Here is a 25,980-nt window from a genome sequence, read left to right on the forward strand (position 1 = left end):
GACTCAAATATGTTTAGAAAGAATTCATTGTCATAGCTTTGAAAGGAGTATTTCAAGTCAAGAATGAGCCAACACCCCTTTATATGTTTGACTGATAGAAAAAGAAAAGACTCGCCTAGGTGAAGCACTCTATCTGGGAGAAATCTATTGATGGCGAAAACTGAGCAAGGAAAGAATGTTCAAGAAAGTACAAATGTTGACAAATCTGCACAAGGTCCAACTCGGAGATGGCACCCAAAGAGTCCTTAGATAGCAACACATAACACTGGCAAGAGCTTTGCTTTCTGGGATTTCAAATAATGCTCATTATCACTTTATCCTTGTTAAAATGAATCTACTCTTATTCCCCTTAACTATTATAGGTGAACAAAAATGAAACCTCAGATTATTGATGAATAGACTATAATGCCTCTGTGCTAACATTTATTTGAACAAGATCTTTTTCTATTCTTTTCCTTTTGAAAAGTAATTTTAAAATTCTTTTCTTTTTCATGTGTGTTTGGGTAAATATGGGCGCATGCATTGAAAGGTCAGAGCACAATCTCGGGTATTGGTCCTTGCTTCCCACCATGTTTGACACAGGGGCTGTTTTTATGCTATTTTAGCTAGGCTAGTTGCCCAGCCCTGGAGATCTACCCTCAGTTCTCCTGTCATCACTGCACACAATAAGGCTTTTAAAACACTAAGCCATCTAGTGTTGCACAAATCCTAATTGGTCTTATAATAAAAACCCTGAGCCAGATATTGTGGTAAATGCTGAAAGATCAGAGAGACAAAGGAACCAGCCACTGGAGAAGCTTCTCACCACTGCCGAATCCCCTGGCTGAAAGAGAGACAAGATCCTGTCTCCATGAATCCTCAGACTGAATGCATCTGAGTCCTCAGCCAAAAGGGTGCCAGACTCCTGTCTTCTCATGCCTTATATTCCTTTCTGCACCCTGCCATATCACACTTCCTGTCTCAATCATCCTAGTGCTGGGATTAAGGGCGTGTGACTCCCAAGTACTGGGATTAAAGGTGTGTGCGACCACTGCCTGGCTCTGTTTCTCTTTTCGCCTGGATTAATCTCGTGTAGTCCAGGGTGGCTTTGAACTCACAGAGATCCAGACAGATCTCTGCCTCCCAAGTACTAGGATTAAAGGTGTGAGCCACCACTGCCTGGCCTCTATGGCTAATTCTATGGCTGGCTCTGTCCTCTGATCTTCAGGCAAATTTTATTTGTTAGAGTAAAAAACTAAATACCACCACAATCTATCTCTCCAGTACTTTGACAACTCCACACACGTGTGCACACCCACACCCACAAAGACACACACACATACATACACACACACAGGCACACACACACACACACACACTGAATTCCAGTTGTTTTCCTCTTCCTCTCACCCTTGCTAATGCCTTGACCCCTACAAACACCTTTCCTACACACATGCTATCTTAGGGTTACCACTGCTATGAAGAGACACCATGATTGAAGCAACTTGTAAAGGAAGGTATTGAATTGGGGCTTACGGTTTCAGAGGGTTAGTCCATGATCATCGTGAAGGAGAACATGGTGGCAGGCAGGCATGATGCTGGGGTGACTGCTGAGAGCCTTGCTTCCTGATCTTTAGGAAAGAGAAAGAGAGGGGGAAAGAGCAGGACTGGGCCTGGCATGGGCGTTTGAAACTAATCCTTCCCATAGTTCCACTAAAGAAGGACCAAGCGTATTAGGGTAAAGGACAATCTCATTCAAACCACCACACTTGGATTTTTGTTTTGTTTTGGTTTGGTTTGTGATCTATTGAATTTCACCAGGGCATCTGTGCCAACAAGGATGTGGAACTATCCACTGGAGTCTGATGGGCTCACCGGGGGTACATTCATATTCACTAACATAATATTCTGACACTTAATTGGTAGATGTAGTATACATTCTAGCTTTTAATTAACTGGATGCACCAAATGTCTTTGAATGCGTATAGCCATTAATATGTTACCCTCCTCTCCATTATGCTGACTACATTTTAACCACAAAAATATGAAAACAGAGATGTTGCCACATGTGTGAAAGAAAGGGAGGAGAGCAGGCTGAATAAGCTTCCTTCTGTAAGCAGTGACCATAAATTTCTATGAATAATGTTGGTCTAGGTCCTTGTGATTCTAGTCTACATTCCCTTTGTGACAATAATGTTCAAAATGGCACGAAACAGAATGCTGTATCATAAGCTACTACTACGGGTCATAGTAGCTGCTCTGATGTGAATGAGAATGGTGCTCATGGGCTCATGTATTTGAAGATTTGATTCCCAAATGGTGAAACTGTTTAAGAAGGGTTAGGAGGTGTGGCTTGATTGGAGGAGGTGTGTCACTGGGAATGGGCTTCGAGGTTTCAAAAGTCCACACCAGGCACAGTCTACCTTTCCCTCTGCCTGCAATTTGCAGACCAGATGTGAGCTCTCAGCTAATGCTCCAACACCATGTCTGTCTGCTATCACACTACCTGTTTGGATATTCATGGGCTGACTAACCCTCTGAAACTGTAAGCAAGCCCCCAATGAAAAACTTTCCTCTACAAGACGCCTTGGTGATGGTGTGTCTTAATCACAAGAGAGCAGTAACTAAGACAAATGCCAAATTTTAATTTAAATATGAGAAATAATAATAAAGCTCTGATATTATATAAATGATTATGGTGATGTCAAAGTAGCTACTAAATAATGCAAATGTCATCCAAAACTTTTCAGATCACCTACAATGTGAAAACAAAACAAAACAAAAGACAAGACTACCTACAATGTTTTTTACAGGCAATCACTGCCATTGACAATGCTGTGGCTTATGGGCAATTTATAATAAAAAGATATTCTGGTACAAACAAGCAAATTAGTGGAAACTGGATTTTTTTCATGTTTCAGTTCTCTAGTAGCCAAAATAAAATTTATGGACTTCAAGAAAAGAACTCACTAGAAGAGAACTTGTACATCCCTCCATTAGCATCCTAAGACATACACATCCCTTGTTTCTCATCTTCGTCAGGAGGACTTTCCATGGCTACCTCTAATTATGCTGAGCTCCTCACTGTAGTAGATACCCAGAAACTACTATCAACATGATCTACCACACATATGTAGATACTCACAAGTGTATAAGGCTATTTGCAAAGAAATATAAATGATGAACTCAGAGACAGCTCTCTGATAGAAATATAAACTTGAAAGAAGCAACAGCCTCTACTTTTAGTTTTCATAAATCCTCATTCCACATTTATTCCCAGATGAATTATTCACAACAGCAATCATCAACCACTGGTTATATTGGCTTGTATATAGCTTTAGATTTTACACGAGCCATTTAAGATGAAATTACTATTAAATCGGCTGTCCAGTTCAATCATGGTTTTTTCTGGTTAAATTGCAATTCTCTACCACCTCTAACCTACAGTAAAGTACTAAACAATATACATCTGCCATAAATCAATTAATCAATGCCATTAATCCTGGACAGTACCTTCACCTTTAAAGCTCTGGAGAGTAGAGATCTAAGTTTAAGTTAATTTCTACTTTTCAGTCGTTAGCTGTAATGAACTCGTTGCTGACAAGCCTTGAATAACCACTGCTTTAAAAACCATAATTAAATAAAAGAACAGGTGGAGATGGGAGAGGACAAATGAGAACTTCACAGCCTGTTGAGGGTAGGAAGGAGGAAGACCACAGATTGGAAATATGGGCAATGCCTTAGAGAAAAATATATGTAAGTATGTGTAATATAAATAATAAAGTGACGGAAGAAAATTATGTAAACATCTGAATGGTTTCCACACTTTCAGAATAATTACAGACACTGAAGTTCCTCAAATGAATCACACTGGGTGTCTGAAATGTCAAAGGTGGGATGCTAAGGGACAGATGGACAAGAGTTCATGAGGATGGAAATGCACAGAGCTGACAAATGACATGTCTGAGTTATAAAAACTTGGTCAACAGGTAAATCTGAATAAATACAAACCAATTGTACACTCAATTTTAAGCTTTAAGATCAGACCATCAAAAGTCATGCTTTGTAAATTCATGGTATGATAGATTAGACTTACTAACAAATATAAAACTTTGGAGTTGGGCTTAAAAATGTGCACTAATAAAAATTAAAATGGTTATAGCATATGACACTACCATTATAATTTTATTTAAATGCCATGGGTATGTTTTCTTAAAGACATATTCAAGCATGTTCATAACAACGTTGTTTATATTTTTAAAAACTGAAAATAATTATAATAATAAATAGTGGCTGGGTATGTAAGTGGTTAAGTCACAGAAACAGGATAATTTTAGACATGAAACTAAAAGTTTTCCTATTCATGAATACAAAAATCTAGAGTAAAATAGAAATGTAATGCATGTATTTCTAAAGTTTATCCTTCATATTTATCAAAATCCTCCATGGCCAATCAATTTCTGATTTAACTCCCAATTATAAGAGTCCTCCTACTTGATGTTCATAAAGGCAGAGTTACTCAGACTGATATGCCTTCCCTGCATATACTATGAACTGTTCTTAGAAGAGTTGCCTTTTGAAAATCAACTTCTTCATGACTTTGAGACGAAGAACTAGTAGTGACAAACGGCAGAGATGTCCCCAAGGACCATGTCCATGATGGAATTCCTTTGGGTAGTTCTGCTTTGTTCTTGAATATAACACACACACACACACACACACACACACACACACACACACACACACACACACACACACACACACAAATGGTTCTTTCCTTAGCCTTGGACTCAACAGATGTCTACATTTATTCAGGTTAATTTCCTGATGAAAACGGTGGCATCCTTCATGGACTTGGGAGTCATATTTTGATGCATCTTCCAGGGCAGGCCAGTCCCAGCCTGAGTTATCTCAACAAAGACAGGCCTTGTTGGGTCTTTGCAATGATTGATTACGTAACTCTGTATCAACAACTGAGCAGTTTGTACACTGGGAGACTGTGTGTATCACATATTTTGTAAATAACAGTAAACACAGTAGTCATGATTATGAAGACCTTGCCTTTATTTATAATTAATTCAGCATCGGATCTATTGCTTCCGCTAAACATTTTGGATGTTCAGAAAAGATCTTTTGTTTCCTTCTATTACCCAATCCATTTCTTTCCTTAACTTCACTGTCACAGCTCACACAAAATTCCTTGTCAATTTTATAGCCTGTTACAAATTTAAGGTAAAGCAATTGCAAATTAAATTTATTTTGAACTTAGTAAGACTAGAATAATGTATGCCTTTCTGTATAAGTGAAACAAAGGCTACTTTAATAACATATTCTGAAAACTTATCATTACTACTGTGAACCTCATGAACACAGAGCCATGGAGTCCTGAAAATAATCCAGGAATCACTAGAAATAAAGCATACACACATTTGATCAAAATATCCAGCTTTCCTCCCAGACAACAACACTTCAGAAGACTCAAACAGCTTTACTAGAATTAGTGTCTGACTTGTCTTGTTATTCATAAACATGAATGAAGCAGCATGCAACCCTGGACATGAAATATTACAACTTGTTTGGTCACCCAGAAATGTTTGTACAGAGATGAAAATAAAAAGTCATTTAAAGTAATATTACATTGACATATTGTTTGCAAGAAATAACTCTAAAAATGAAATTAAAGATAAATTTGTTATAATAAATTGATAGATCAAATGTTAAGATACCTAATTATTTTAATATTTGCTATAATGAAGTCTTAAATATCTCCTTTTAAATTTAAAAAACATATAGAAAATTATTTTCTTGTATGACTTCCAACAGTGTTTTTTAAACAAATTTTCTGACATTGATTGCTTTAATGTCTCAAAATTATTTTCAAATTATCAGCCTCCTTCAATTAAGACTAAATTGCATTTTGCTACTCTCTCAAAATGCTACCACTGAGCTTCATAAGCAAAGTAGATGTTGTGTGATCAAAGGAAAACATTTAAAACACTGCCTCCAATCTACCCATCATTGCAAAGGGCACCTGGGAAGTATAAAACTTGCAATAATAAAATCAACATGCAAACATCTCCAACAACTGTGTATTAGAAATGAGTTTAAGTTCCACGCGGATGAATAATGAATAATCGGTCTTTACAGAAATCGGGGTCATATGTGAGCTGGTATGTGTGCAGACACACATTAACTTCCTTCTCCTCTATAACACAGCTCAGTATGATAGTTTCCCAGATTTGTAATAAACAAGGAATGCGGAGCAATCTGAACTCAGTAACTGAAGAGAGGGTGTGGGATGTAGAAGAAAGAGAAACCAGAGAGGGAAAAAAAAATGGAACATCTCAAGTAAAAAAATAATTTTTGATCAATCCAGTTAATCTGGAGCCATTTCAGGCAGCATGTCACAACCTACTTACATACCAGCGAAGTCGGAGTGACAAACATTTGCCAAGCCAGAAGCGAGGCAGCATTTGTCAAAACGATTGAATTGCACTTTCGTATTAGTTCAAAAGTATGACAGTGCATGATGATTTCCACAAGCGTGAGGTTGGTGGGGGGCTAATGCAAGCACCTTAGCCGTGGGCAGGGATGGAAAATGTCTAGGTGCTCGAGTTCCGTTCAAGGCAGGTGCTTGTAATATGCCTTGTTAGTCTGCCAAACCATTTCCCTTTCCCAAATAGTGAAATGCCACCTGTCCAAGCTGAGAACACATTTTTAAATGAAGACAATATGCGGTATTACTTGCTTAAAGTAACAATATAATACATATCTTATTGGTCCCAGGAAAATTAAAATGTTGTGTACATAGGCACAGTCACCTTTCTTGTTCTCTTGCAGGCAGGTACACATTTATCTCTATTATTCAGACTCTGATGAGTTCTACATTGCAGGGTTATAATTGCACCCTCTTGGATATTAAAAGAAGCGTATTTATAATTCTGAACAAATTTCTTCATCAGAAAAATTCTTGATCTTATAATTGAGATGATAGTAATACCACCCCATTTTAAACTACAAGTTCACATATATATTCTTCTGTCAAGCATGTCTCCCAGGGCTTGGCAGAGTTCCAGATTTGTTTCTCTCATAACCAGTTTCTCCAAAGTAATGGTACAAGTACATGGTCTTATGGGAAAATTAATGCACTCATCAAGCAAACTTGAGGGGATTGCTAGAGTTCAACACCTAAGCATTCCCAAAGCATAGAATCGAGGAAGGCTTGGTTTCCAGAGTGGTATTGGGGTGAGGCGGTGCAAGCTTTGAGGGGTGGGCGATGATGTGACTGCTCAGCTCTGAGAAAATAAAGACCCTAGTCTTTGAATTTTCAGTTTCATCAGTGATATACCAGACGACAATGTAAGTTAAGTCACTGGAGGTATGTATGCCTTCAAAGGAGATTGTGGGAGCCCCAGCCCTTCCTCCTTCTCTTCCTTTCCCTTCCCTTCTCTTCCCTCTCCTCCCCTCCCCTCTCCTCCCTTCCCTTCCCTTTCGTTTCCTGGTGGGCTCTGTCACACACTCCTGCAAGGATGGGCTACTATTATCCCATAATATCATTACCAACCAATCATAGACTGAATCTTCTGAAACCACATAGCAAAACCAACCTTCCCTCTCACATTGAAAATCTCAGGAATCTGTTAAAGAAACGGAAAGCTGGAGGCCTATTATTAGGGGAGTGTTTTCTAGAACTATACCAAACTGAATTATGATTTGACTAACCACAGCTTTAAGGAGGGCTTCTCAGCAATTTCCAAAATAACGAAAACACTGTAAATGAAAAGAGATCATCTTAAATCATGGCAACAAATCCTTATCCTGTATGTCTCACATGACAGTCCACGCCTGTTTGGGGAATGAGTCACGGACATGTACCCCATCTTTTCTTCCTAATAACAGGCAGCTGTGGAGTTATTTCCTTAGGAGATTTGTTCTGCAGATCTTAGAACAAAATAACTCAGTCTTGCTGACCTACTTTTCTCAGTTTATAAGAACATTCCACTGAAGTCAGATAGATATAAACATCCCCGCTTTCCCCTGAGTAGAGATATACACTTATTTACCCTGCACTAGTCAAAATCCCCAGAAAGTCAAAATATTTACTTTTGTTCTAAAGAGGCTTCTGATTTGAGGCTTTGCAGAATTAGACTGTATAGACCATAATCAAAGTGCTCATAGTCAGAATTTGGGGAGGAGGGATACTACCACTTACATCAGGTCCCGACCACCACACTATCTGTTGTATCTAATATCCGCCTAAATAAAAAGAATCAATGCGTAGGTGGCTGTTAATCACCATTCACATGATCTTGGGGTGTCCAAAGGAGATGCCTGAAAACTGTAAGTTTGGCAAATGGGCATCTCTACTCTTAACAAGAAAGACAATAGGAAATGAGAGAGCAATGTTATAAAGAAGACAGAAACACTAACTGAACCCTAGCTACTTGAGAGTCAGTCTAGGATTGGTCGCATAAGCCCACTTAAGCAGAAGTCCACACTCGCTACCATCCACAGAGCTACCATCACGCTCTAACTGCCCATTAGAGAGCACACTGTAGATGCACCAAGGCATGGTCACAATTCACCAAACTGGTAGCTCTGGGTAAGAATACATAGTACAAGGTTAATTCTTAAACACAACCCAATCTATTATATATTTTACTGATTTCTATGTGCATCATTAACAATTTCCACCCATAATACCCATGCCATTAGATATTGTTAAAAAGTCAAGCTAGCCAGGTGGCAGCGGCGGCGGCAGTGGCGGCGGCGGCTGCGGTGGCGGCGCACACCTTTAATCCCAGCACTAGGGAGGCAGAGCCAGGCGGATCTCTGTGAGTTCGAGGCTGGCCTGGTCTACAGAGTGAGTTCCAGGAAAGACGCAAAGCTACACAGAGAAACCCTGTCAAGCTAAAGGACAATTTAATGTCTAATTCAGGATGTACCCTGACACCCACAAAAGAAATGAAATGGTGGCAACATTCAAATCTGTATGCCCTGCTCTCTGCCTTGTTTGTTGAAGCATAAATCCATGAATATAATTGCCTACCACTATCTCATTGCTAAAAAAAAAAAAGATATTTATGGATTGACACAAAAGTTTTACCCCTTAAGTGAAAGTCTGTCACTACACCTTAATTTCCCAAGCCAGAATTTACTTCCCATGTGTCACCAAATTCTACTGATTGCACATCTCCAATCTCTTCCAGCCTGGCCTTCTCATTGGAATTCTTATCTCCACCACTTCAGCTCAAGCCCTGATCAATTTTTGCTTAGATTGAACGAACTAGCAGCCTTCGAATTTCCTAGCAATCTCTCACTCCTTTCTGTAAACCATCACTAGAGAATTATTTCTGGAAAACAAGCCATTCTAAAGATTCTAATAAAACACTTAAACAATTGATTCTCTTTTTTAAAAAAAAAAAGTTGCTTGCGTTAATAACTAATATATTAATAGATGAAAGCAAAGATAAAATTGAGGGTATCAAGCTCGAAAGCCTGACACATAGTTCAATGGTAGGTAGAGACCTGTTGACCGCATAGTTGTTTTTTTTTTTTCCAGATTCTCTGCATGTTTAGACTCTTCATCATGTAAAGAGGGATGTCTTCCATGACATCACTTATCATATATTGTTTCATGTGGGTTGAACACCTCATTAAGGAGGCACGCTTCATTGACTATCTCAGGAGCAGACAGAAAACATGCTTTCTGTTCTTCCACAGTGGTGATGAAGGAACGCTACACTGGCCCCTGTTCCATTCCGTAATACTGCTGCAGCTACAGTTTTCATTCCCCAAGACAAAGAGGGGAGCATTCCATAGTATTTCCCACGGAAAGGTAAAGCACACATCAACAGCCTAGGAACATACACAGTCAACGACTATATGCAAATAAGTAAGGTGGGTGTGGTGCATATACCTTTGCGTAAAAATAATTAACACACGCAGAAGCTTATCTACTTCATTTAGAAAAAAGTCATTTCACAACCAGAGACACAATTCCCGGCAGGTTTGGAATCAATGCTGAAGTTTAGCACTTTGCTCACTGATTAGCACACAAACACCAGGGGCAGTTCCAATTCCTCACCCTTTTTGTACAGACCAAAGTGGAGACACTAGGGTGACTGAATGAGTTATTCATTGGAAGGCACAAGAGCCAGATTCAAACACAGAGCTTACTGACTACCAAACCTTAAACTATAACCAGAACTCTCTTGATCTGCTGCTTCATAAATCTCTACCCATCTTTCAGACATGCAGCCCGCATAGCCAGAGAGCTCATCCCATGCTTATAGATCCATTTTCTAAACAATGGAAAGAAATATGTTTAGAAACTGAGGAACTCAGCCCAGGCCAGCACTTAGGGAGCCCCGATCTACACTCAAGAGCTGAATGCCCTGCCCAGCACATCATAAACAACAGATACAGGTTACAGATTATGATTCCTTAGAATCTGAGTGCCCACGAAGAACTTACACCGTAGAACAGCGGGCTGTTTCATATTGTCTGCCATACATACAGGAGACACACAATATGTAAAACACCCTTCCTTTCTAATCTAGTAGCTTTGTGATACTGATTAAGTCAATTGACTAATGAGCCCAAGTGGCCAGAACAGTGAGTGAGTGATTCATGGGGAAGCTGGAGATGAAGAATTATAAAATACTTCCTCTCGCGGTAACTGCATGGCGGGATGCGCACATTTGTTCATAATGGCATCATTATAAATATTTGGGAAAAATAAATAATTGAACACTGTGTGTCAACAACATTGAAGACATGGGACGATAATCACATGATTTTTATTTTAGAATTCATAGTGGCGAGTGGGTCCAAACTGCCAGGGACAGAAGACAGGCTAAATAAATCTCAGTACATGGATGGAGTAGAATAGTAAATCGTGATGAGAGATGATGAACTGTCCAGCAGAAACACGGGAAAAAAGATGACAGGATGACAGCTAAAATAGGCAGAACATAAAATTACATGTATTTTATGCAATTAAAGCAACACCCACAGGCAGAGCCATAGGAAAATGAAGACAAACAATATTGTCACAACATTCATACAAATATGATAGTACTGACAAAGGTTTTTTAAATATTCTTTGCAGGCTGGCAAGATTGTTAAGTGGGTAAAGACACTTATTAGTTCCAAGCATGATGGCCTGAGTTCCATTCCAAGATCCATTAATGACAGAAAGACCTGTGCAAGAAATTATTCCCTGACTTACACACGCACACAAGAGACATAGAAACACACAAACAAATAATTAAAACACATGAACAAATAAAAATAATAATAATTTAAAACAATTTTTTAAATGTAAAAATTCTTTTTTAAATGCCCTTTGCAAAACTTGGCAGTATGTGTGAAAATGTGTGCGCACGTGTGTACATGTAGAGATGAGAGGTCACTCTAGAGTGTTGTTTTTCAAATGCTGTCTTAACTTGTGTTTTAACACAGGGAGTCTCACTGACCTGGAGTTAGTTCATCGAGCAGGCAAGGCTTGCCTTCTAGTGAGGTTCCTTCTCACCTCCGAGCACAAGTATTAATTACAATCATGTGCCACCATGTCTACTTTAAAAGAAAAAGAAAACATGGAGTCTGGAAATCGAACTCACGTGTTCTCCACACTGTAGAGAAGGTGATGTCTCTCTCCCTGGTCCTACTGTTTTATATGTACATTTTACAAAAATTATTTGGGTGTATGAATTTGATATAGTCTACCGAAAGTGGGATGTCCAGTAAGGAAACTCCAAAGATACAGAGTTGGAGCCACACCGTCATATCTTCTCCACCTATGCTGAATGGGCTGATGGATCGGAAGTCAGGCACATGAGTGATTTCTGTAGATACCTCGAGTGCAAGAATTCACTAGAAGCGAGGGAAGAGTAGGAGAGTGACTCTGAAACAGAATTACTGTGCATTTTCTGGCAATATAGCCTTTAAAATGCTTTCTAATCCCCCCAGGGGGGGGGAAACTACCCATAAAAGGAAATACACTACTCTTAGAAAAGAATGAACACACACACACACACACACACACACACACACACACACACACACACATCCTATTGGGTAATAAAAATATAGGATTTCTGTAATAGTACAAAATATTAGGGAAACACATTTTGAATGTAAGGGACATATTTACATAGGACTTAGTAAATAGATTGTGGTAAGTAACAGATAAAAATTAAGCTTTTCTGATTCTTTATTATAACCTTTGAAGAGGAAATATGTAACAATACGTAAAAATAACAATATTGACCAGGAAATAGAAGAGTAGTTATTCTTCAAAATCAACCTCACTGAGAAGGTTCATCTGAGACAATTAAAATAGACATCACCCAGTGATTTCTAGGCCATGTCATATGTAGTGACAGATGAATTCGCATAGATTTTGCCTGAGGTTACTTGAAAAGTATGAGTTCCTACCCTTTTGAGTTCATTTTCTACTGGGATCACAAAATATAATGTAGTTTTTAAGACTCTAAAATAAAATTCATTTATTAGCTCTTTCTTTGAGTGTGTTTCTTTTTTCTCCCCCTGTGTTTCCACACAGTTTGGATAAAGAGTGAAGACAGAATCATTAGGTACCACCATACCATATGTCAGAACCAGACAGCAAAGACGGAAGAATGACTCTTCTTCTTTTGGGGGCGCGGGGGTTGAGAAAGAGTTTCTCAGTGTAACCCTAGCTATCCTGGAACTCTCTCCATAGATCAGGCTGTCCTTGAACTCACAGAGATCCACCTGCCTCAGATTCTCCCAAGTGCTGGGATTAAATCCATGTGCCGCCACCACCCAGCAGGAAAGTGTTTTCTTAAGTGGATGGTCCCATGTTTAGATTTATATTGAGTCAAATTAAATGAGGAAAATGGTTTTTTATCATGAAGAAACTATACAGATTGACCAAACTTCAAAGTACTAACTGGATAAAAACAGATAAATGGGCTCAAAAAAATACCAAATAGCTCTACACCATCCATCAAACTCACTGAATGAGTGAGTAAGTTAGAGAATGAGTAAGTGATGAATGATTGCATGTTTTTTTGCCTTAGTATTATTGGTTTTTCTTATTTGAAATCTAAGAATACATGCTATAATTTGATAAGGGCCTGAGCACAGGATGATAATTGAAGGCAAAAGTAAATTTCAATCAGGAAAACAAACCTGGACTATTGTGATAAATCACGGAGGTCAGATGCTCACAGGCTGTACTCTTGAACTTGTTCCCATAATTAACTCACATTTTTCCATGTTGATTCTACAACATTTTAATTGTACTTAGGTTATTCTCTTCATCAGACAAGGCTGCGTAGTTATTTAAGACATCACTCGTGTATCAAATTTTCCATTTGCTTTTAAAAAAAAACTCTATTTTCTATCGATATCAAATAAAAATCCTAGGACTTGAGGGGAAGTTTGTGACATATCATAAGATTGATGAATATTTCCACCTGTCAGCTTGATTGTAATATGCAAAACTCAATAAAAAAACAAATGAAGCCAATAAAAAGTACTTAATGATACTATTAACCAACTCAACATGTGGTAAAGCACTGAAGATAAATAAATACAGTGTCATTTTCATGGGTTGCCAAATGCTTTTCATCAACAACGTAAGGCAGCTGAGAAATCTTGATGCCGAAGACAACCCAACTCTAGTTAGTAAAGGTAATTACATTTTTCCCGATGCTGTTACCTTTAAGGAACTGTGAACAGAGCTGAGCTGTGTCAATAACCATACATCCTGTTCCTTAGCCCACTACAACAAAGGAAGTATGCGACATGACTCTACTTGTGTTCCCCTTTCATGACGCTTGTACTGAGTGACCCGAGTACAATAGCCCACCAGTAGAACTTTCATGCCACTTACCCGGCACCCCATGCCTGAAATACAGAATATATTCCTAGAAACTATGAGCTCCAGAGAGAGTCACAGAAATGGCAGTGTTCTGATGACTGAAATTATAGAGTAGATTATATCATTCCTTTTAGCACTTCCATCGTTACTACAGATTCCCTGAGGGCAGCAAAGGGATCAACTGAACTACCTTCATGGTCACTTTGGGGTGGGACTTGTTATATTCATTATATTATAGGGAAGGAATTGGGAATAAGCTCGGGGTCTTTGCAAAGCAACTGTGAGACCATCTCTGTTTAGAAAAGTTACCAGTGCTTGAAGAAAATGTGTTCTCTGATGAGAAGCTGCCCCATATTTCTGAATTTTTTTAAATCACCATTATTGCTGGGGAATAAACCGTGGGACTCACAAATGTTAGATGTGTCTGCACCTCTAAGCAGCACACTCAATCCCAGCATTTTGTATTTTTACCATAAAATGTATGCTTGTTTGGTTGGTTGGTATGGTTACAAAACTAGAGTCTTGGGGGTAAGATCATGTCATGCTGTCATATAATGTACATCTTCAGTCCTGAGAATGGCAATTTGTAGAACTAGGGTTTGTAATCAAATGCATGAAATAAATGTACCATCAAAATCACAGCAGCCCTTGCGCTACTTACTCATCTAAAAGAGTATTTTGTGCTGTAGGTTTCCTAAGCATATGACTGAAACTGGGAAATCTACAGACTTGAAAAAATAAAGTAAGAGCACTTACAAAATACTTGAAATACAAAGAGAATTTTCAAAATTCTCTTTGAAAATGACTTTCTTGATGATCAGGAATGACAGTATTTATAGGTTGCCCATTAATGATCTGATATACTAATAAGGTTAAGGAACGATTACAGGATATGTGTATCTTGTAACACACACACATACACACACACTCACCCTACAGTTTTCTCTATAGCAGTATCCATAAAAGTACACATGCATATGCAATAATAAATGCATTTTCATGTTCTGTCTGCCACTGGGTCTTTCTTGGATCATACTTCTCAGAGATGGGATCATCTTGTAAAATCAAAGTGGGTAATTTCAGTCAGCTCGACACAAGAAACATGTTAGAGATGAACAGAGCTTAGCAGCAACCACAATTCAACCATAAGTCTAGTGCGGGTCAATACTCCACTGAATCCATCTCTACTTAGATCCACAGAGCATCAACAGTGTTTACAACTGAGTGAACCATGCACTTCCCTCTGCCTGGAATGGTACTGGCATCTCTATGCACTTCACTCTGTTTACAAGTCAGGGTTGACATCCAAGGCTTGACCCGTGTCACGGTGAAGAGTTGACACTTAAACTAGTGCTGTAAACAAAGAAGCAAGCCCCGCACACATCTTGGGAACAAGTGTTTTTCAAACAGAATAAAGACTATACAACCTGTACAACAAAGCCAGATCATTATTCACTAAAAAGAAAGAAATGGAATGGGGTATAACTTTCGACTGTTAAGAAAATTGGTGATCTGTTTTTCGTTACTTTTATATTTCTTTTCTTGTGTACGTATGGCATTCATCTTTATGCAAATGTATGTATGATGTATGTTCACCTAAGTATCAGTGCACACATATGTGGAGGTGTGCATGTACGTGAGTGGTGGAAGCCACAGGTTGACTTGTGGAGTGTCCCCTGTTTGCTCTTTACCTTATTTATTGAGGTCAGAACCTCTCAACTGAGCCAAGACTTCATTAATAAGGTCAGTTGACACAGGGACCTAGTCGAGCACATCTCCTGCTTTCTTGCAGCTAGAATAACAGCTAAGCCATAATGCCCAACCAGCATGTATGTGACAGCTTTGAAACTGAACACCATTCCTCACATCTGCTGTTTCTGCAGTAAGCACCATAATTACTGAGCATCTCCCTAGTCCCATACCAGTTTTATTATAGATTTTATCTTTTCATTTTTCTTTCATTAAAAATAAAACAGGTATGTGTATATGTGTCTGTGTGTGAGGGGTATGTATGTACATGCCTATGAGGGCCTGAGGAGGCTAGGAAGACATCAGATACCCAGTAACTGCAGTTACAGAGGTTGTAAGCTGATCAATGTGGTTACCAGGTGCCAAATCCATGCACGTGCTCTCAACAGCTGGGCCGTCACTCCAGCACCATCTTTAATTTTCTTGACCTCAATAACAGAATCCTTGCTTTTATTCAAGTCATAACTCAAAAATGATTTTAATACCACACAAATCATGTGTAAGTCACAATATTTTTATAAATGAAAAAACACATTGATACAAGCCTTCAATTTAAACTGAAGAAATAGCCACCCTAACACTATTAAACCAAACCAATTTTTAAAAACCAATTTTGTTTTGTTCCAAGCTCTAGGCAGAGTGTCAGTGGTAACTAGTCTTTAAGACAGATAACTATCTCGGACCGGAGTAAAAAAATCAATATTCCTATGCTGATGAAGCCATAGCTAAAGGGACAATATTATCCACAAACTGTGGAATGTGGAAAACGCCCATCGATGATTTCTTTTCTCTACTCTGGATTCAGGGCAGAAGAAATACATGTTCAGTAAATGTTCCTCTTAAATGAAGACCTTCTTCCTCTCACAGTTTCATAGATCTACATGCCTGCTAAAAACTGCCAAGAGCATTGAACTTTAATCTAAGAGTACAGAGTAGTATCCCCAAATGTGTAAATATATTACATTGTGGACACTCTGAACGATTGACCTTGCCTATGAAGGAGATGCTGTCAAAATGGCAGCTAATCACTAAGCAATTCCACGAAGACTTATTCAGAGGCAGGAGGTAATTTAAAGAAACAGTTTTAATGTGCAATCGAGAAAGCATGCAATGCAGAGAGCTCCTGAGGATGGCATATTTTATTTCCATTTAATAAGAAGGAGAAACAGTATTTTTGTTCTGCTTATATACCAGATGGTATACCCAGAGGAAATAGACAATGGAGGAAAAAAAGAAAAAGGCAAGTATACATTCTCAGATTGTTCAACAGAATCTTTGAATTACTTCCCACTTAAGGCAACTTCACTTTTATGGCACTTTTTAAAATTTATAAAATGCTTGAAGAAACATTAAGTGAACAATGACATGGGTCGGGCTGTAGAGTAACAGTGAAATAATCACTTGCCTTGGGTTCACGGAGGAGCTAGAAACAGGGGCGTAGGTGGCTTCAGCCACTACAATACATAATTACCACCTCTCCCAACTTGAGAGACCTGGAGCAGGTAATTGCACCTCCCAAATGATTTTAATGTGCCTTTGAGGTAAACAAAAAGGCTTTACCAACTAGGCAGGACATTTTCAGAAAATGGTGAACTAATAGACTCTGCGGTGGGAGGGGTTACGTGTTTAAAATGCGGCACATATTTAAGAGCGTTCAGCACCAATGTCCTTTGCTTTCAGTACAAGCAACGCTGGAGGCATTAAGCTGTGCTTTTTCAGGAAATAAGTTAGTCATACATAGCCCCTGGTTTTACTGGCTACAGTTTTTGTTTATCTATCTTCTACTACTAGGATTGGGGAGACTACACCACGTGACACATAACTTTATGTGTGGACTTAGCCATACACTTTTCCTTTAAAAATGTAAGCTTGTAAACAATGTACTCAATGAAAGCCTTTCCTGGTTGGAAAATTATTTGCTGGCAGATGTCTTCCAAATGACTTTTACTACTACTAGACACAAAATATTAAAAGTGCACTAAAGTGAAACTTGAAAAAATAGCACATAGTAATTATTTTACTCTTTGGCCAGGATTATACTTGGTATAACAAAATATAAGAATGGCAGAAAATGATATTATCTTTTTCAAATTACAATGAGATACATAAATACACAGATACAGACAGAAATATAAAGCAAGAAAAACATACACACACATACAGAGAGAGAGTCGGGGGGGGGGAGGACACAGGAAAAATTTATACCTTTGAGATGTTTTGGTGATTTAACAAATTTAGTACATGGTGTATAAAAATAACTATTTGAAAATAAATAACACTCAATATGCTGTCTTTCCTGATTAAGGAGGATGTTTTGTAGATATAGAACTCATTCTGTGTAAATACCATTATTCATGGCAAGTATAATTTGATACCATTAGATGGGAACTTTCATCTTGAAGTCTCAATGGGATCATTCCTATGAATTACAAAGCATTTTAAAGCTTTTGAAATTTCTGCTAAAAATCAGCTAATAGCATGGTTTCTGTGGGTTGTTTTATAGATTGTTGCTTTTTGTGGTCCCTGTTTGAGGTCAATGGTGATGTTCATAATGACTTGGGAAGCTCTAATTTGGAGAAAAGGAAATGAATCTTGAGGAGAAGTAGGGGAAATGCATCATGATTTAAACTAATATTGATTTTGTGATTTCTCTAAATTATATTCTGATTTTGCTCTTCAGGTTGTGTTTAAAATTACCACATGAGCTTTCCCTCCTTTGCAAATGTCAGAACTTAATGCTGATCTTAACACTGACCTTGATCAGCAGCCATGTCTCATCCCAGATCTAATACATCCTTGACAGAATCTAGTCTATAGTGCTTTTCCCCTGAAAATCTACATCAACGTAACTTTGGAACGATACTAGCTATAACAAACGGTGGCAAAGGTTTATCATGGGTGAAAGATTGAAATTGAAATTCCTATATCTGGAAGTAAAAGGACAATTGATTGGACCTGATATCATTCAAATTCATGATGAGTACACAAACTGAATGTTTCTCAAATAAGGAACCAGATTCCAGGGCCCATACAATTCCTAAATCTCAAGATGTTTCTAAGCTGAAACTAGCTATGACTGGAAGATACTCTTACTCTACTCTCTCCCCTAAATGAGGCTATTCTTATAGTGATTTCCAGTCATATTTTCCCTTCTGTTGGTTCAATACACTCTGAACACATGCATCAATATGGGAACAAAATCAATATTCATTAACACGGTGTTTTCATCCACTTAATACAGCATGATGGCCCTAAAAACATTTACTTTTAGTCTTCACACCTCACTCACCAATAATGAGTCCCAAGTATTTTTGAGTTTAAACAGTTTCATAAAAATCCATTGTATGGCTGTTAATTCCTAATAGCCTATTCTGATGAAAATAAAAAAATAAGAAAGCACAATAGATATTTAAGAACTGGAACAGCATATAGTTATCAACTATTACAATTTTTGTAGAATTTATGAAGATTAAATATTGAAAGAGTAATTTTTGTAAAAAAAGTATATGTAGTTACTATCTTTAGTAAAATAGACTGTCAACTGTCATCAGTGTTAGCATGAGATATTAACTTTGGAGTAGAGAGTAAGCTTTTCAGTTTCATCAGTTTTACCATTTTGCAAGGACTTCCCTGACTATTTGAGGCTGTGAGGTCAGCTTGCCTTCCCTGCAGAAAGTTGCTCTAGTATCATAAGAATAGTTCCTCAGAAAACCTCACAGAAGAGGTCACAGCTCTACAGAACATCTAAAAACCAACGGTGAAATTCAAGCTGAGCCATGGGATAATACGAGTTAGAGTTAAAAACTTCTCTGAGGCTTTCAACTGCCACATACAAGTAGATGCCAAGCAAAACATTAGTGAACTCTACTTCCTAACCACCAGGCCAGTGAATCAACAGCGAAACGTCCCATAAGTTTTAAACACTCGATACAGGTGTTAATCATTTATATAAACTTAACTGCAATAAAAATATTTATCGACTACTGTGCGCTAAGTCAGAATTCTTGGTGAATAGCCCAATAAAATTGTAAATAATAAACAGATGTTCAAGAAGACATTTTACAAGTACTTAATATTCTCATAGCTTCCCGTGGTATAGTTTTCTATTTTCAGAAATTGCCTATTTAAGTGCTCAAGATGTGTGTGTGTGTGTGTGTGTGTGTGTGTGTGTGTGTGTGTGTGTGTGTGTGTATTTTCACTTAATGGTTCACTGACACAAAAATGTCCCCTTAAACTAAATATTATCCTTTGAAGAATAAATATTAAAGTAAAAATGCACTCAAATAATAGGCAATCAGATGTTTTATCTTTGCATGGTTAAGAATTTCTCTAATATGATATAGCAAAGACCATAGTATGTTGTAATTTCTTTATGTTTTGAAGGGTATTGTTTTCAGGCCCTCTTTCAGGCAGAGTCAGAGCGGTAACACTAAGGAAACTGCAATATCTCTAGGAGGTGTCAAGCTGCCAAGCTAATCACCAACAGGATCTCCTACATGGGAGAATTATCTCACTGAGGGACCCTGTACAGTCATTTCTCATTTGTTTCTATTTTTATCTGCGTGTGCAAACGGAGGCCAGAGGTTGATGCAGGGCACCTTTCTCTACTATTTCCACTTAATTCTTTGAGGCAGTCTCTCATTCAGCTAAGAACTCACAAACGGCCTAGAGCCTGCGAGTTCTGTGGATTGGCCTGTCTTCGAATCCCTGAGGGGGAAAAACAGTTGTGCATAAACAAACTCAGCTTTTCTCTGGGTGCTGGGATCTGAATGGCTTTTGTGTTTGTTGGGCAGGCACTGTTTAAATGAGCTCCCCTCTCTAGTCCTAGAGTCCATTTTCTTATCTCTATTAAATGACCACGACACTGAAGATAAAATCATGGAGGAAGATCATTTCTCCATGGGAAAAATGTTTACAGTATTAACTTGAAGGGAAAATGCTTTAGAGCTACCAGAGGCATTTTGCACAGAAAACAGAAAGCTCATCAAAGTTATTGTGCAAGAAAATAATCTGGCTTTATCAAATAGTAGGCTAGATTCCAAGGAGTACCCCAAATGCTCTTAAATCAGGCATACTATTACACAGACAAGGTGATGAATAACCCAATTCAGTGAACCTCTTAGAAGGGTGTGCCTTGGGAGCAGGGACTGTAACAATCAGAATTCATATTATGCATATATGAAATTGTCAAATGAAAAAATTCAATAAAAAACAGTATATTTAAATCACACACCAAATAATCAAAACTTTGAATACTATATGTGTGTTAATTATGGTTGTTAGATTTCTTCCCAAGGGACTAGCCTGGTATCAAGCCTTACTTACCTGCACACTTGGTTCTGGTAATCAGTGGTGGTCCTGGGAGTCCTGTTCCCCCTTCACCGGGTCTTGTGAGCAAAACACGGATCTCGTATTCTGTATCTGGATCCAAATGCCATAACTTATAAGTTGGAGCATTGACCGCATGGGTTTCTGTCCAAGATCCTGATGTCATTCGATATTCCACCTCTTTCAGGATGATGGGGCCATCCCCAATGATGGAGTTCGCGTTGAGTTGGATCAGCAAGTAAGTAGGCCCCACTCCAAGCAGCTGGGGGGGAGCAATGGGTCTGGGTGGTTCTAGGAAAGACAGATATGTGTATACTCTAGTTAGGAAAGAATCTCAACTCCCAAACAGAGATATATTAACAATAACATATATAAGTAAAGATGCTATACGTAATATCCATCTGTAACCAAAGGCATAGTGAACAATTGAGAAGCACATGGTAAATAGATAACCAGAGCCAGGGTTGGTGGCACATGCTTGTAATCCCCACATACAGGAGGCAGAGGTCGAAAGACTGCTGCAAATATGAGGTCAATATAGTGACCAGGCTAGAGTAATCGGTCAGACACATGCCGAGAGAGAGAGAGAGAGAGAGAGAGAGAGAGAGAGAGAGAGAGAGAGAGAGAGAGAGAGAGAGAGAGAGAGAAGGAAAGGAAGGAACAAAGTAAAAGAAAATATAACTTAGAAAGCCATGATGTAGCAACTGTATTTTAAAGAGCCATTGGTTTTATGAAGGCTTTTGTTCCATTTAGCAAAAGATTCCTCGTCTTAAAAACATGCATTTCCAGGAGAGAACGTGGCAATACACAGCAGTCAACAGGGATGTAAAGAAAAGCACTGGAGAGGAGCGGCACTCATCAGACGCGGGGGGAGGTGGGCTCTGATATTTTCTTCTCTTTATTTATTTTTGCTTCTGCTCCTGCTTTGCTTCTCGCAACTTCCAAGTTCCAGCAGATGAGCTAACGGGGAGGGGCCGAGAGCTGAAGGAAAGCTGGTGCCACACACCCAACTCACAGATTAGGAAATGGGAAACTTGCAGTGAGAAGAAATCCCCAATCACTATACATCCGTGGCCTGTGCAGTAGCATGCGATAGGCCACATGTCACTTATTAAGCTCAAATGTCAAAGGGACATTGCAATTTAATTTTGGGTGGCTTAAGACAGTGCTCAACAGAAACTTGGGGAAATATTATTTCAACATTCGAACTTATGGAATGATGGCTAATGTATTCGAGCAGGTTTTCCCTGATGGCAATACTATTGAAAGGCTGTCCTGTCCTGGGAGGACTTCACAGAGCTTGCTCTGTCTGCCAGGCCTTTCCACTGGAATACAGGGCAGAGGGGCCTCTTGGTAGCCTGTCATCAGGTGGTATTTCCTTTCACCTTCTGGACCATCCTCACACTTCTCAGGGAGTTGAAAGGTTTTTTAAAAGAAAGTATTAATCTTAATAAGGTGATAATTGTCCCCAAATTGATTTAAGAATTAATGCTGAAGAGTAACAGGAAATCACAGACAGGAAAGCTATTAACATAACCACACAGTGCTCTAAGTCAGAGACTAGAAAAAGTGCAAGTCAAGGCTATACAAACAGTAACTTTTGAACTATTAATAACAATACATATAGGAACGAGGGGCTCCACAGAAAGGGTCTCATAAGCCTAGGCAAGTTGAAAGAAATCAAGAATTTTTATATTGGGCCCAACATTTGGACGTTATTTATGATTTTAAGAAAGGTTTCTAACCTAAAAATCCTCTGAATCACCAATACCCAGAAAATTGGGTCAAGACTATCTGGCCTGGATCTCTAAAAATTAGTTTTGAGAATATAACTTCAAAGTTTATAAGACTAAAAACACATAACATATTTACTAACTACTAATGACAAAGTTCTGTACATTGGGTATTCACATAACATGGAGGAGATTTTTTTTTATTTTTAAATGGGAGTTGTATATTATATAAAAGAAACAGTGTACCGAAGTAAAGAATAATAGACATGATGAAACTCTCCCTTCTGGAAATAACTATGAATATAAGTGGTCTCTTCTTGCATGGGCCCATTAAGGAAAGAGTTTTCAGACTGGCTGTCTCAGAATAATGTAAGTTGTGATTTACCATCCTCGTGTGTAAAGTGAGAACGACCCTAACTACTGTGTGCTGTATGTGTCGTAGACATCCAGCACTATTTCTACAGAAAGACGTTCTTAACGCATGCTCTGTAAACACTACCCATACATAAATCTTCTAATGGTTTGGAAAAATATTTAGCAATAATGGCTGACATTTTGTCCTAGGTGAACAATGGCCTGTTTCATAAACGAAGTTCACCTCAAAAGGAAACACTTGAACCATACCAACATTTTATTTATCAGCTTTCACTTATCAGATAAAATAGGATCAAGGTTGATTTTTTCATCCCAAGAACATGTACCAATTAGCCTACCAACTTTCATCCCAGAGTTTACAAAACACTTAGTAGATGGGAAGACAGAAAGGGAATGCATTCTCTACATGCTAAGCTGAACCAAGAGAGGAACCTCCCAGGAAATGCAAATGCCCCCCCCAAGCATTCTACTTCACTGGTAAACTGGACTGCTTCATTAAGTACGTGTTTGTTTCAACTCAGATGGCTCACTTACTAATTTCTTTGACAGTAGGAAACAATGTTAAAATCACAGTTAGCTGAAACTCTCCCACCAAGCAACAAGGTCTCACTCATTTCAAGGCTCACCAATGACTGGAAGAGGTCTGATACTTAATATGATGAAGAGAAAAAAAACAAAAAAACAAAAAAACAAAACAACAAAAAAAAAAAAAACATGGCAAATGAATTGTAAATTGCAAACCTTACTTAAACTACCAATGTACAGGTATTGCACAACTTGACCTTAGATGTGTGTATTAAATGCTGAATCTCAGACATCAAAAGCCTCCCCCACATTCACCAGAGAAAGCAAACAAGAAGGAAGTGGAAGGAAGATGGAAAGAGAGGGGAAGGGGGTGAGGGATGGGGGCAAAGCCAGAATAAACCAGTATGAGAAACAAACACAGCCTTTCTTCATTGCTGTTTGAAACAAGAAAATATAAAGTGAAATCTGGAGCCAGGAGGCGAACGTTCAAAATCAAACGCCTTTGCGGGAATGACAAGGTAAACATGAGTGGATTATTTAACTTTCTACTGAGTCTTTTCACAAGTAAACTCTCACAGGAGGCTTTAAGAGACTAAATTTCAGCTGGGTGGTGGTGGCACACGCCTTTAATCCCAGCACTCAGGAGGCAGAGCCAGGTGTATCTCTATGAGTTCGAGACCAGCCTGGTCTACAGAGCGAGATCCAGGAAAGGTGCAAAGCTACAGATAAACCCTGTCTCGAAAAACCAAAAAAAAAAAAAAAAAAAAAAGAGAGAGAGAGAGAGAGAGAGAGACTAAATTTCTAAAATGCACCAGCAGGCTCTGTGTGATGCTATTGGCTTTATTTTTGGTTGTTGTTTGTTTGCCTGACACCCCCCCCAAAAAAACCCCAAACCTTAAATTCAGTAATTAACATTGAATCTAGTGGCATGTATAAGTGATGTAATGAGTTCAATGTGGTGCACGCCCTGGCCTGAAGAATGCCAACAACACACTGATCAGTTTCATTTCACTTGCTATGGTCAGGCAAAACTAGAAGAGTCAGGAATCAAATCAATGGCTCAAAACTGGAACTGTCACAATACGTAAAACAGCTGAGATGCATACACATTGGTTAACAGCATGATTATGAGTGAAATTCACATTAAGGAGACTAATATCCCACTACATATTAAACTTTGGATGTTGGCGGTAAGAAGAAACCTTATATTAGCATATGTATTTTGTTTTTGGACCCCAGAGAACAAGGAGATTTATTTATAAAATCTCTATTCATTTCAATAAATTATGCATGAATTTTAATCAGTTAGCAAATGAACAAGTAATTGTTTTGCAGCAATGCTAATATTCTTCATAACTTAATATGCTACTAGACCCAGAGGTGTGGTGCAAATAAATCCCAAATGTACACGAGGTATCAAGTGAAGCATGCAATCCTCAAAATACAAGATAAACTTTGCCAACGTTCCCAATTAACTTTCCATTAATGACTTACATTCATTATTCTGGAGCCAAGCTATGATGAGAAAATCCCAATTATATATTCAGTCTGCTTTACTTGTTTAATATTTGAAATAATGTTGAAATGTCTAGAAATCAAGTAAGCCACTATGAAAGGATATTCCCACCCAATTATTCCTATTATAATGGTTTTTAAAACTATGTGTCGGTTATCAAAATCCAGTCAATCAATAAAATGCAAATGCAGAAACAGAAGCCAGAAAATGTCAGTAACAGAGTAAATGCCAAGGCAAAGGACACTTTCATGTCCATCTTTTGAAAAAGATAAATTAAGTTTGTCTCAATCCTATCTCGTCCCCATTGTTTTATTTATTTATTTATTTATTTATTTATTTATTTATTTATTTATTTATTTATTTATTTATGTCAGAGAAAATAGCATCAGAAGGAGGTCTAAGTGAGCACTTCCACTATAAAAGCGGCTGGGGCATCATATTAGTGTCCTCTGACCACTCTGACAAGCCACCACAAAGTTGATGTATTTAATAAAACTCAGCCTCTAACAGTTCTTGAAACCAGAAAATTGAAATGAGTATGAGTAGAGACAGGAGAGAATCAGGACGTTGAATGCCTCCCAAGTGTCTAGATACAACTTGGTTCCTTGTTTCTTCCATCTTCTGGGAGCTGCTGGAAACATGGTCCTTTAACCACATTCCTGCAGTTGCCACTCTGTTGGGCTGCGATCCTCACATATTTCTGCTCCTACCCAAAGTCAAATCTCCCTCTGCTGTCCACAATGTGGACAGGCTGGATTTTCATGAGGAGCCACTGGCACTCAGGTTTGCCCATTGCTAACTTCCAAGAGCCAAGAAGGACACAGACATGATTTCTAGCAGTACGGAACAGGAACAACAGAGCTGCTTGTGCTGGCCTGAATTCCATCACTCACTTCCCCGCT

General features: G+C 38.4%; 1 protein-coding gene across 10 annotated transcripts in view; it reads right to left on the bottom strand.

The window, feature by feature from the left end:
• Ptprk (protein tyrosine phosphatase receptor type K) overlaps positions 1 to 25,980 on the bottom strand; it is a 537,607-nt gene that overhangs the window by 196,938 nt on the left and 314,689 nt on the right. For all 10 annotated transcript variants that reach the window (XM_042262160.2, XM_076552564.1, XM_076552562.1 and 7 more), the window contains exon 7: positions 20,927 to 21,220. In XM_042262160.2, coding sequence (XP_042118094.1) covers positions 20,927 to 21,220 — 294 coding nt within the window. The remainder of the gene's footprint in view (positions 1 to 20,926; positions 21,221 to 25,980) is intronic.

Source organism: Peromyscus maniculatus, chromosome 16, assembly GCF_049852395.1.
Source record: "Peromyscus maniculatus bairdii isolate BWxNUB_F1_BW_parent chromosome 16, HU_Pman_BW_mat_3.1, whole genome shotgun sequence".
NCBI lineage: Eukaryota > Metazoa > Chordata > Mammalia > Rodentia > Cricetidae > Peromyscus > Peromyscus maniculatus.